Source organism: Grammomys surdaster, unplaced genomic scaffold, assembly GCF_004785775.1.
Source record: "Grammomys surdaster isolate TR1022 unplaced genomic scaffold, NIH_TR_1.0 362, whole genome shotgun sequence".
Lineage (NCBI taxonomy): Eukaryota > Metazoa > Chordata > Mammalia > Rodentia > Muridae > Grammomys > Grammomys surdaster.
In genome coordinates, this window is record NW_021604781.1 from 971073 (window position 1) to 983925 (window position 12853).

At 45.4% G+C, this 12853-nt stretch overlaps 1 protein-coding gene across 1 annotated transcript in view; it reads right to left on the reverse strand.

Annotated features, from left to right (window-relative positions):
* Flt3 (fms related tyrosine kinase 3) overlaps positions 1-4695 on the reverse strand; it is a 66366-nt gene extending 61671 nt beyond the window's left edge. The window contains exon 1 of the mRNA XM_028779789.1: positions 4441-4695. Coding sequence (XP_028635622.1) covers positions 4441-4483 — 43 coding nt within the window. The 5' untranslated portion in view covers positions 4484-4695. The remainder of the gene's footprint in view (positions 1-4440) is intronic.
* Positions 4696-12853: the final 8158 nt, after the last annotated feature.

Here is a 12853-nt window from a genome sequence, read left to right on the forward strand (position 1 = left end):
AAGACCAGCTTGGTCTACAGAACAATTTCTAGGACAACCAGGGTTACATAGAGAAACCCTATCTTAAAACTCCACACCTCACAAAAAATATTATGAAATGCTTTTCTTGGGAAAGGCAAAGACTATGGAATAAAACTGGCCATCTGTACCTAAGCCGAGACACCACCACTCCTTGCCTTTTTGTCCACGTTGTCCAAAACATTCTGTGCTTGGCACAGAAATAAGCATTCAATAACATGGATTAAATTTAAAAAAAAAATTCCCCTCATTTATGCTTCTATTCAGTTTTCTCATGTGAAGTTTCCCTAAGAAATGTAAACTCCATCTTTAAAAATGACATTTATTTTAGTGTGTGTGTGTGTGTCTGTGTGTGTCTGTGTGTGTGCGCGCACACACGCTCGTGCACTCACTCGCATGTAAGTGCTGATATGTGCATATGCTTAGAGGCATCAGATCCCCTGAAGCTAAGTTACAGTGGTTGTGAGCTACCTGACATGGGCACTGGGAACTGAACTCTGGTCGTCTGCAAGAACAGCTTGCACTCTTCACCACGGAGCCATCTCTCCAACCATCTCTTCCCAATCGTCACTATCTCCTTACCTTATTATTTTCAGTTAAAGAGGCACTTTCAAAAGCAATGAAAACATCTCAACTGACAACTAAAAGTTACTGCAAGTACTGTTCCATTTATAAGATGTAGATCATTCTTTAGCAGCAAGCAGGAGTTCCCCCATTAACCCTCGGAAAATTTACTACAGACTGATATGAAGTTCCTATGAAGAAACTAATAGCTAAACTCAGATAAGGCAGGAATTAAAGCTAAAGCATTAGAGTCAGGGGCCATCAGAGGTCTGGTATCCAAGGGGCCCATAGATTTGAGTGCTTGGTCGCAGTTGGTAGAACTGTTTGGAAAGGATTAGATGGTGTGGCCTTGGAGAAAGTGTGCCACTAGTAGTAGACTTTTAGGTGTCAAAAGCCTACACCATTTCCATTAGCTCTCTCTCTGTGTAAATCAAGATATGAACACTCAGCTGCTGCCCCAATGCCATGTCGGCCTGTCTATTGCTATGTTCCCACCATGATGGTCTTGGACGCTCCTCCTCTGGAACTATAAGCTCCATTACACTGCTTTTTTTTTCTATAAGTTGTCTTGGTCATGGTGGCCCTTTATAGCAAGAGAAAGTAACTAAGACAGGTTGGTACCAGGAGTGGGGTATGGAGGACTTTGGGACTTTGACCACTGTAGAGAGAGCTTAATGCACTATTCTACTAGGCACTTGGAAGACAATAGTATTGAGAGCAATGTGGACCGGGGAGGCCCAGCCCAGGAAGTTCTACAGGGAAAAATACTAGCAACTGGGCTTGAGACCATCTTTGAGATAGTTTGGCAAAGAATGTGGCTGCTTTTTGCCCTTGTCCTAAGAATATACCCAGGACTGATTTCTTTGGTGCAGGTTATTCTAGGGCAGCCTAATATTGACTGTGTTCTGTCAATATGAGTGATCACTCTCCTGCAGATCAACAGTTAAAAGGGCCACAAGCAAGGTAAAAAGAAAATTTTTAAAAAATGTACAGTTTGAGTCAGAAAAAGAGCACCAGGAAATTTAATGTTGAAGCCAAGTTTTGTGCTCAAAGAGATAAGAAGCTTAAAGAAAGGCTTAAGGTGAAATGGATTCCAGGGAGTGCTGCCCTCAGGCCAAGATCATGTTTACTTAAGCATTCAGCTTTCAAAAATGAAATGCAGAAGGATTCTTCTGCTCCTAAAACACAGGGAAACTTGTTCAACATAGGAAATAAGTAGATCAAAGCATATGCAAATGTAACTCCTGCCAAAGCAGGCAGCTTCAGCCCTGAGATTCTGCCTTTAGTTATGAAGAGTATAGGAGTAAACGGCTGTGGAATCTTCCTCCAAAGTTAAGGAGAGAGCGCCTCTGGGACCAGGCACTCCCTGCATGGAGACCAGCAGATGCCAATGTTAAAGGCTGTGAAAGTGAAATCTGGCTGGTATTGGAGACCCTAGGATGTTGGGGATGCCGAAGCTATGGGATACCTGCCAAGGACAGCTTCAGACCAAGAACCAACTCATCAAAGAGAAGTGTGTTGTAGTCAGCAAGGCTGAACTGCCTTGACATCAGACAGAGAGCACAGGATTTCGAGTTTGTCCTGCTGGGCTTCAGTCTTGCTTTAATCCTATGTTCCCATTTTCTCATTCCAAACGGAGATGTAGTTTCTGTACCATTGTTTGTTGGAAGTATCCAATTTACTTTTTCGGCTTTTGCGGGGGTTTACAATTAAGAGTCTGCCTTGAGTCACAGAAGAGCCTTTGAACTTTTAAACTGGGTCAAGACTGTAATAGGCTATGGGGACTTTCAAAGTTAAATTAAATGCATTTTGCATTATGATAGGGCTAAAAAGCCAGCGAGTTGGGGTGAGAGGGTATACTGTCCTGTTCTGAATGAGAATGGCTCCCATAGGCTCATATATTTGAATGCTTGTGCCACAGATATGAAACCATTTGGGAAGGAGTAGGTGTGGCCTTGGTGGAGGAGGTATGTCACTAGGGGTGGACTTTGAGGTTTCAAAAGCCCAATTCATTCCCAATTACCTTTCTCTGTCTCATGCTTGTGGGTCTGGATGTAAGCTCTCAGCTACTGCTCTAGCACCATGCCTGTCTGCTGTGTCAGTATCAGCCCCACCCCCATAACAATCATGGACTCGCCCACTGAAATGGTAAGCAAGCCCCCAATAAAGTCTTTCTTTTATAAAAGTTGCCTTGGTCATGGCATCTCTGCACAGCAATAGAAAATTAACCAAGGCAAACAATAACAAAGACAACAACAAGAATGTGTCTTGCTGCTCTGACTATGAACTAACTCTTCCGCAATCATGAAAGAGACAGCACCTCAGTTATTATAATATTGAAATCCTCTCTTTGAAATCCCAGTGCCCAATATGGATAAAGCCACATGTATGTGAGGCCTGGAGTTTGGTCCCCAGTACTGAAGAGAAAAAGGAGAGGGACGGGATACAACAATAATTTGTTCTTTGTAAATCTCACAAACTGGCAAAAGTGCTATAGAGCTTGACGAGGGGGGGGTAACTTTGAAGCCGAGTCACTTTGTGACCCCCAGCGGTTATGTAGGCACACTGATATATAACAGCTGGGGTGGGGGTGGATTCAGAAGGTTTTTGCATATTTGTTGTTTATGTGTTACACTTTGAATCTGGAGAGGGATTAAGACATTGCCTAAGAAGGAGTTCAATGCGGGTTGAGCATGGTTGCGAGTCCTGTTCTGATACTGAGTTACTTCCCTAGACCCCTTTAGCCCTTTAGAAAATCTTCTCTGCTATGGAAAAGTCACCAATATCATACACAACCAAAGCTAACTATTTTGCATTAATAGAACCCAAAAAGAAAAGCATGTCATACTATGTGTTCAAGGTGAACCTATTTATCAACCAGTTTAAGAAAGGTAAAACGTTTTTCCCATCCTTTTCCTCTATATCCTACATTTTTTACTTTATGATGCTTTTTTTAAAAGTAATTGGAAACAATTTCTGCTCATTTGTGCTGCAAATATTTTCTCTATTTGTCACCGAGGGTTCAAGCCAGAATCCTAAACGTTGGAGATGAAGGGGAAGTAGGTTACTGGGCAGACCGAGGCCAAGCCATGAGTGCCTCAGAAGGCTGCAAAACTAGGGCAGGGCCTGATCTTCCCCCAACTTCCAGAACTGTCTCTGACTCAAACTCAATCCAACCCTCTGTCTTCCCAAATAGAAAGCGGACGCGCACCGATCCGAAGTGGGTTGAGGGGACTTTTCCCCCATTGTTAGTTACTGTTTTCAATCATAACTATGCTGCTACCCTACCCGAGCAGGTAATTTGGAAGAGTAGTCCTTTGGAGTCCTTGAAAATGTTCCTAGAGCTTAATCCTAAAATAAGAATAGAATGGAGAGGGGAAGGGTAGCTAGTATTTTAATTTGTAAATCTGTTTTGCATAGTATTTCTAAAGTAACTAGCCATTGAGCTAACGGAAATTTGGCACAGGTGGGGGTCGCCAGAGGGAATGACCGCTCTAGTAGAGGATGCTGGTCGTTTTCCCATTAGAGTTTGCTCGGTCAGCCTACACCTCAAAGAGGTGAGAACGCGCAGTACCTACAGTAGCCAGAGGTTGGGTCAGGGAGTCCCGGGCCACCTGCGCTGCTGCAGACTCTCTAAGGCTGGCTGAGCATCCAAGTCCAATCCCAGGCGCGGTGGCCTGAGGACTGCAGAGGAGCGCTGCGGGGGGGGGGGCGGTGCGGGAGGGGACCAAACTGAAGCCAAGTTCATCGTTTGCAAGGGAGGGAGCGGGAGTGATGCGGCGGCAAGGGGAGAGCCCGGTGGGTATGGGGGGAGTGATGTGTGCTCGCCTGGGGTGGAGAGGGGGCGAGGGGCCTTACCAAACAGCGGCAGCCGGTCGCTGCGCCGTGCCAACGCCCGCATGGCCTCCGGAGCGCACGGTACCCAGACCGCCGGCCCAGCCTGTGATGCGGTCCCAGCCGCGCACCCTGGGCCGCAGGTGGCTCGCTGAAGGATGCGCGTCACCGACCACAGATTCCCTCGGACTGGTGCAGAGCAGAAGGGGAGGAACCTCTCTCTCCAGCCCCGGGGCTGCCGGGCGTACTGAACTGGTGCAGTGTTGCGGCCAAGCCCACGTGCCCGCCGTGGTCCCCAGCCTGTGCTCCTGGCACCCGGACTGCAGCAGGGGAGGCTGGGTGCCATCCCACTGGGGAAGTTGCCTGGACTCGGTAGCTGAGTCACCGGACCTCTGCTTTAAATTCCTGAGCTTGAGGAGGACGGTAACACACAGATCTCCCTCTTCGCGCACCGGATCTTTGATGCCCCTTGATGGGCATCACTGGTGACTCTGTGTGTTTTATTCCACATCTGGTAGATCTGCATTGTGAACTGATTTTCTTTGTCTCCCCGTCCTTTCTCATAGGATGTCCAAGATTCCCATCTACCTCTGACCTAGAAAAGCAGACACTGTTTCAAGGTCAATAAATTAGGGAGGTTAAACACCCAAATAAATTAGATAGCGCATCTCAGAGGATGTTTGGTGTTGTTATCCCCTAGTTCTGGCTTTTAGTCTCATAGTGTTTCTAGGTGACAACTATTTCCTGTGCATCAAGCTGAATATTGAGAACACAGGATAGGAGCTCTGGCTTTCCCTTGAAGGAACTCTCTCGAGCCATTTGTCCTCTGTGTCCTAGTTCTTGTCTCACAATGACAGATGTGGATCAAAAGGTCAGGAATGTCACCCCATCATAGCAGTCATATGCTCCTCATTCTTCTCATCGTTTTACTCTTCAGGCATGACCCCTGAGAGCGTACAACCACGGTAATAACACTGTTTCTCCTCTGCTCAGTCCACAGCCCTCGGTCTTCCCTTTAGGGGAAACTTTAAAGTGACATCCACAGGGCAACCACCGTGGAAAACGACATGGGCTTGGTGCTCTCGGTATTTTAAGGTCAAGTGACCCACCTATGGATTCCACTTCTGGAATTGCAACACAAGCATGAAGAAATATTCCAGCATTCCCAAACACCGAAGTGAGTCCATGGATAAGTGGCCAGATGCAGAAATGTACATAGATCAAGCAGTGCATTTCATCTTTAATAGGGAGGGCAATTCCCACACAGCCGCCTCTATTCATGGATTTTTATCATCCGAAATCTTTGTGGGGCTAGAGGTGTAGCTCAATGGTAGATTGCTAGCTTAGCTCTTGCAAGGCCCAGGGTTATATCATCAGCAAGAAAAAAAAGAAGAAAAAAAAAACACACACACAGACCAAAAAACTTCCAGGTGCGGTGCCCAGGCTGGTGAGATGTGTGTCTATGGTTAACAGTTATTCATCTGGAACCAGAAGACAAAGCTTAGGGCCGGTCCATCCTAGGACAGTTCACAGAGGCCAGTTTTCACTTGGAAGGTCACTTCCTCAAACCATGTTTTTGTTTGCTTATTTTGCTTTTAAGTTTCCCCCTTTAATGAAATGGAAAGAGAAGACGCCAACACTAAGATTTTTTTCCAGTCCTGGTACATCTGCAATTACAATAATTGACAACTTTTTTTTTTTTTTTTTAATTCTGGAGCTGAGTTTGTTGCCGTACACCTGTAACCCCATGAGGCTGAGGCAGGTAGAGCATTAGTCAGCCTGGGCTGCATAGCAAGAGGTAGGGAGATGGCTGGGTCAGTAAAGAGCTTGCCATATAAGCATGAGGATCCCGGGACCCAGAGATTCTTAACCTACTGAGCTCCATCCTCCAGCATCACCTTATAGCATCACTTATGGATAAAGAAGCCTGTGGCCAATGAGCTGAAGTGGGAGGCGGGGCATCTGGGAGAAAGAGGGAGAATTCTGGGAATGAGTCAGCCACAGGAGATTCGCCCAGAAAACAGCCACACAGCTAAACTAAGGTTAGAATAAGAGAGATAATTGAGTCATGAGCTAGTTGGAAGACAAGCTGAAACTTCTGGCCTAAGTATTTATTAATAAATAGTCTCAGAGTTGTTACAGGGAACAAAGTGGTGTGGGAGAAGAAGCCTGAGGTTACAAACTCCCATTGTTTACTGAATCAGGATCAGAGGACAGAAGAGGGCACTAGATCTCTTGGAACTGGCATTACAGGCAGTTGTGGGCACTGAACCTGAGCCCTCTGCAAGAAGCAGTAAACATTCTTAACCACTGAACCATGTCTCGAGCCCCATACATTGACATTTTTAAATTCAGTGAAATGTAGCAGTGAATGATGGCAGATGTCCTGCTCTAACAATCTCCTCCTTATTCCCTTGAGAAGGTCTCCCACTGAGCCCAGAGCTAGGATGGTGAACCAAGGTGAAAAAAGCCAGGCATGGTGTTCAATACTTGTAATCCCAGAGCTGAGGAGGCTGAAACCAAGATGCCCCAGGGCTCTTATGGCATACCTGCCTGGCCTCCTGGGTGAGGTCCAGGCCAGTGAGAGATCCTAACTTAAAAACAAACAGACAAGCCTGGTGGTGGTGGCGCACGCCTTTAATCCCAGCACTTGGGAGGCAGAGGCAGGTGGATCTCTAAGTTCGAGAGTTCAAGAGTTTGAGGGTAGCCTGTTCTACAGCGTGAGTTCCAGGACAGCCAGGGCTACACAGAGAAACCCTGTCTCGAAAAAAACAAAAAACCAAACAAACAGACAAAACAAGATGGAAGCAAGGGAAGTAGGACAGGGGGTTAAGAGTGCTTAGTGTACAAGCCTGAGGACCTGAGTTCAAATCCTCAGCACCCACATGTAAAGTCAGGCATGGTGACAGAGTGCAAGCGTTTATAACCTCAATGCTGTACAGGGACAGGAGGCATAGAGACAATAGGATTGCTGGATCCTGACAATCACCATCCTAGCTCTGGGCTCAGTGAGAGACCTCAGGGACTAAGGAGGAGATTGTTAGAGCAGGACACCTGCCATGCTCTGACCTTCAAGCACAGGCACAGGAGAATGTACCCACACACACCTACACACGCACTATACCTATGTTACACACCACACACGCATGTACACACACACACACACACACCCCAAATGAATGTTTTAAAAAATAAAGTAAAATAAAGACAACCCACAGAATGGAAGAAAAAAATGTTGGGCTGGGGTTATAACTCAATTGGTAAAGTTGGGCTTAAGTTCAGAACCACATAAACAGGGGGTGGTGGTACACGCTTGTACCAGCACCTAGGAAACAGAGGCAAGGGGATCAGAAATTCAAGGTCATTCTCAGCTACACAGCAAGATGGAAGCCAAGTCTGGTTGCATTTGGTCATGTTTTAATAGACAGACAGACAGACAGAAAGAGTGCTGGCTAGTTTTGGGTCAACTTGACCACAAACTAGAATCATCAGAGAAGAAGGGGCCTCTATTGAGAAAATGTCTCTTAATTAGTGATCAGTGTAGAAAGGCTCAGCCCACTCTGGGTGGTGCCATCCCTGGGCTGGTGGTCTTGGGTTCTATAAGAAAGCAGACTGAGCAAGTCATGGGGAGCAAGCCAGTAAGTAACATCCCTCCATGGCTTCTGTATCAGCTCCTGCCTCCAGGTTTCTGCCATGTTTGAGTTCCTGTCCTGACTGCTCCTGGTGATGAACTGTTCTACGGATCTGTGAGAGGACCCAACCCTTACCTGCTCAGGTTGCTTTGGGTTACAGTGTTTCATCACAGCAATAATAATCCTGACTAAGATGGAAAGATGAGAGACAGAAGTTTGGTGCCCAGAACCACATCTAGGGGATCTGATGCCCACTTCTGGCCCCCACTGGCACCATCACACATGTGTATACACACACTCAAACACAAAGACAGAGAGAGAGAGAGAGAGAGAGAGAGAGAGAGAGCGCCAGACAGACACATATACATAAATATAAATATTTTTAAAAACCAAGCAAAAATCCCCCATAACAGCAAAAGGTAGATGACACCTGAGGAATGACACTCGACACTGACACTGAGATTGACACTCTGGCTTCAACACAGCAGTTCACACACCTACACATCCATATGTACCCGAACTCGTGGGAACACACCCAGCTCCTTGCAAAGAAACACATCCTGGGATTGTCACACTATGATTGTACATGGGTAGTGCTAATCTTCCTGTATGGATATGACTTTAGTATATGTGCTGCTGAAACAAGGGCCAAGCTATATGTATTTTTAAAAGGTTTTATTTTTAACTGTGTGTGTGTGTGTGTGTGTGTGTCTGTGTCTGTGTAGGAATGTAGGACTGTGTACTTGTGAATGCCAGTTTCTGAAGAGACCATGAGAGGGCCCTGGGTCCCATGGAGATGGAGTTACAGGTATGTGGGGACCAAACTCAGGTCTTTTGCAGGAGTAACCACAAGGCCACCTCTCCAATTTGTATGTTAGCTATTATTATTATTATTTAAATTCTGGGACATAATATAACTTTATAGCCAGGCCGCCCCCTTTACAATGTACCCTTTTATACAGATTCTCCTTTCCTGACTTGCCGCGCTGCTCCCCCATCTAGTGGCTCCGTTCCTCAGCACCTCTCCACTCCAGATCCGATCATGGTGCTCTGCAGTACACCATCTGCACCCTCTATCCTCAAAGACCCGAGCTGCCCTTGCTGCAGACCGCTCCTACATCACATCTGCCCATCCGGTTCCACCCTGCGCCTGGTGAATGTCCTCTCTGAAATGTCTTATGTGTTGCCCGTATCTTAATTCAAGTTTAATTCGATCTGTGTGGGTGAGCTGTCTGGAAGGTGAGCTTCGGGAGATGTGTACAGGAAGGAGAGGGGAGAATGTGATTTGACAGAGGGAAATGTGAAGGAGCTAGTATGAGTCAGGGTGACTATGATGGGATGGCCCCATGGGACTCATCGTTCAAGTCAGGCTCACAGTGAGAGAGGAAGTAAGTGAAGCAAGGCCGATTGATTTCACGTGGCGCTTTGATTTGAAAGGGGAATTGGGAGAAACTAAGGCAGCATACATTTCACGCCATAGAAAAGAAAGAATACTTACAACCCTTGTCCACACATGCCAAAGACTCCACTGTTGAGTGGCGACTTGCTCACCTCTGAACAAAGCCAGGCTGCAGCAAACTCCAGGGGCTGAGTTTTTCACCATTGCTCTCAGCTCCCCCTACTCCCCGATCCTAAAAATTGCAGCATTTACAACAAATGTAACAAAATGGCTTTGGTCATTCAGAAATTATATATGGATATGCATGTAAACATTTATGATACTATATTTAACATTTTTATGAATTAACCCTTAATGCATAGCTAATGCAATGTATATAGTGCATATGACACCAGATCACATCTCTAAATTTATGACTGACATAAAAAAATTCTGTTCACTGAAGAATTTATCTGCTTGAATCAATGCTAAAGAACTCAAGTGACCACAAATCCATCCTAGTTAGCTAAAGTTAAAATTGCTCACAGTCATGAGCTCAAGGATCTCTGCCTGCTTTGGCATACCCTGGTGTGATACTGCCCTAAGAAAACAGGCTGGGCCCAAAGAGTCACTCCTAACACAGGGGACATGGCAAAGCAGTGGGGTGTCATTTCCAAGATGACAGAAAACACACACTCCTCCCTACTGTAAACTTCCCCATGGAGACGGCTGGACTTGAAGGTGCAAACATTTGAGTTTAGGTGATCCCACAGGTCAAGTTTAAGATGGCTGCAGTCTCAGTTTTAAAGGTGATCTGTGGAGACCCTGAGTGGAGAGTCTTAAGACAATGCTCAGACTCTGACACGTAGAAACCAGGAGAAAGAAAAAAGGGAGGGTTGTTTCAGGTTACTAACGTTTGGGGAGCTCTGCTAAGCAGCAACTGATAACTCCATAGCTTCTTTCATCAACCCATATACTTAGGAATTAAGGAAGACATGTGTGGAGCTTTAGTCAAAACCGGAAACCATTATAGTCTATGAAGGGAGAAAGCAAGGAATGGTGGCCAATGCCTGAAACTCCAGCATTCCAGAGGCTGAGGCAGGAGGATTGCTGCAAGTTCAAAGTCAGCTTGGGGTATGCAGCAAAACTTTGTCTCAAAACAAAACAAGACCAAAAACCAGCTAAAACAAACCAAAAGGAAAATGTCTTGAGAGAATAGCAACATTAATTTACTAGTGCACATCATAAATAGACAAATATTTCCATCCATAATGTTGCAGTTTGGCTCATGTGCTACAGAGGCCTGGTCCCTAGGTAACGGTGCTACTGGGAGGTGGCAGGGCCTTTAGAAGGTGGAGTCTGGTAGAAGAAAGTCACTGTGCATATACCTTGGAAGGCAATATTGGAAGCCGGTACCTTCTGACTCTTTTTACTTCCTAGCTGCCCTAAGGTGTTACAAAGCAACCACAGAGTGAAACATCGGAAACCATGAGCCAAATAAGTCTTTCCTTTTTTTAATGTGATTTATGTTTTGAGGTTTTGTTTGCTTTTTGTTTTTGTTTTTTTAACAGAAATCTCACATTTCATTCTGGATGCTATATTTTTACTGTAAATATTTGAAGCCTATCTGCATTTCATAAAACTTCAGAGTTTAAAAAGTAGATGTTTGAGGTTGGATGTAATGATGCACACCTTTAATCCTAGCAGTCCAGAGGCAGAGGCAAATAGGTGACCCTCTATGAGTTAGAGGCCAGCCTGGTCTACATAGTGAGTTTCAGACCAGCCTGGGGTAAATGGTAGACTGTCTCAAGAACACAAGAAAAAGTAAATATTCATAGCTAAATTGTTCTAAACATTCTTTTTTCTTTTTTTTTTTTTCCAGACAGGGTTTCTCTGTGTAGCCCGGGCTGTCCTGGAACTCAATCTGTAGACCAGGCTGGCCTCGAACTCAGAAATCTACTTGCCTCTGCCTCCCAAGTGCTGGGATTAAAGGCGTGCGCCACCACCGCCTGGTGTTTCAAACATTCTTAAAAGTCTCTAAAAACTGAGCTGAGTACTAACTTTGAATCTCATCTCTCTTTTTCCAAAACAAAACAAAACTAGTAAGATGAAGTGAAAATGTGAAAATATTACTAAGGGAGCAGAAAGAGAAAATGGGAAGTTATGGAGACAAAAAAAGAAAAGAAATTGCCCATGGGGTGGAGAGATGGCTTAGTGGTTAAGAGCACTTGCTGCTCTGCATAGGATGGGTGTGATTCCCAGGACCCACACTGTAGCTCACAATAACCTGTAACTCTAGTCCCAGGGGACCCAATACCCCTTTCAGGTTCTGTATACACACGGTACACATAAATACATACATTGAAATAAAATATATACACAAAAATACATTTATGAAAAGACTAAGAATAAAGAAATGTGTGATTAAAGTTAGATGAATATGTTTAGGGATAAAAACAATATAAAAATATAAAAATGTAAAAATGCTAATAGAAATAAAAAGAAAAGGGGGGAGCCAGGCAGTGGTGGCAGGAGTCTTTAATCCCAGCACTTGGGAGACTGAGGCAGGTGAATCTCTGTGAGTTCGAGGCCAGCCTGGTCTACAGAGTGAGTTCCAGGACAGCCAGGGCTACACAGAGAAACCCTGTCTTGGAAAAAGAAAAAAAGTAACAGAGGAAAACTCGAAATGGAGGGAGCCTTTTGAGAGTGGTGGTGAACGAGGATGGACTGCCGTGGAGGTGATGGGCACCCTTCAGGAATACAAGGTGATGGGGTGCTGCTTGCCAACCCCAAAATCCCACACATCGCCACTGTACTGAATGTGAATCTTTGCATCCAGCCATGTGGTGGCCAAGTCCCGTTTCTGGTATTTTGTGTCGCAGCTGAAGAAGATGAAGAAGTCGTTGGGGGAGATTGTGTACTGTGGTCAGGTGTTTGAGAAGTCACCCCTGCATGTGAAGAACTTTGGCATCTGGTTATACTACGACTCCCACAGTGGCACACACAACATGTACCTGGAGTACCAGGACCTGACTACTGCTGGCGTGGTCACACAGTGCTACCGTGACATAGGTACCCAACACCGTGCCTTGCATGATCATCCAGATCATGAAGGTGGAAGAGATTGCAGCTGGCAAGCTGTTCCACCTCTCCAAGATCAAATTCCCATTACCCCACCGCGTGTTGTGGTGCCAGCACAAGCCACATTTCACCACCAAGAGGCCCAACAGATACAGAGATTCAATGAATAAAAACTTCAGACTGTCAAAAAAAAAATATGGAGAAGGAGGGGGTTGCTGGAATAGAGTAGCTTGTGACATGGCTGCTGAGATGGTTCAGTATGCGAAGCCACATACTGTCAAATCTAAGAAATTGAGTTCAATTTCTGAGAGTGGGCAGGCTCCCTCTGTCTTGGTTTGAGTTTCCA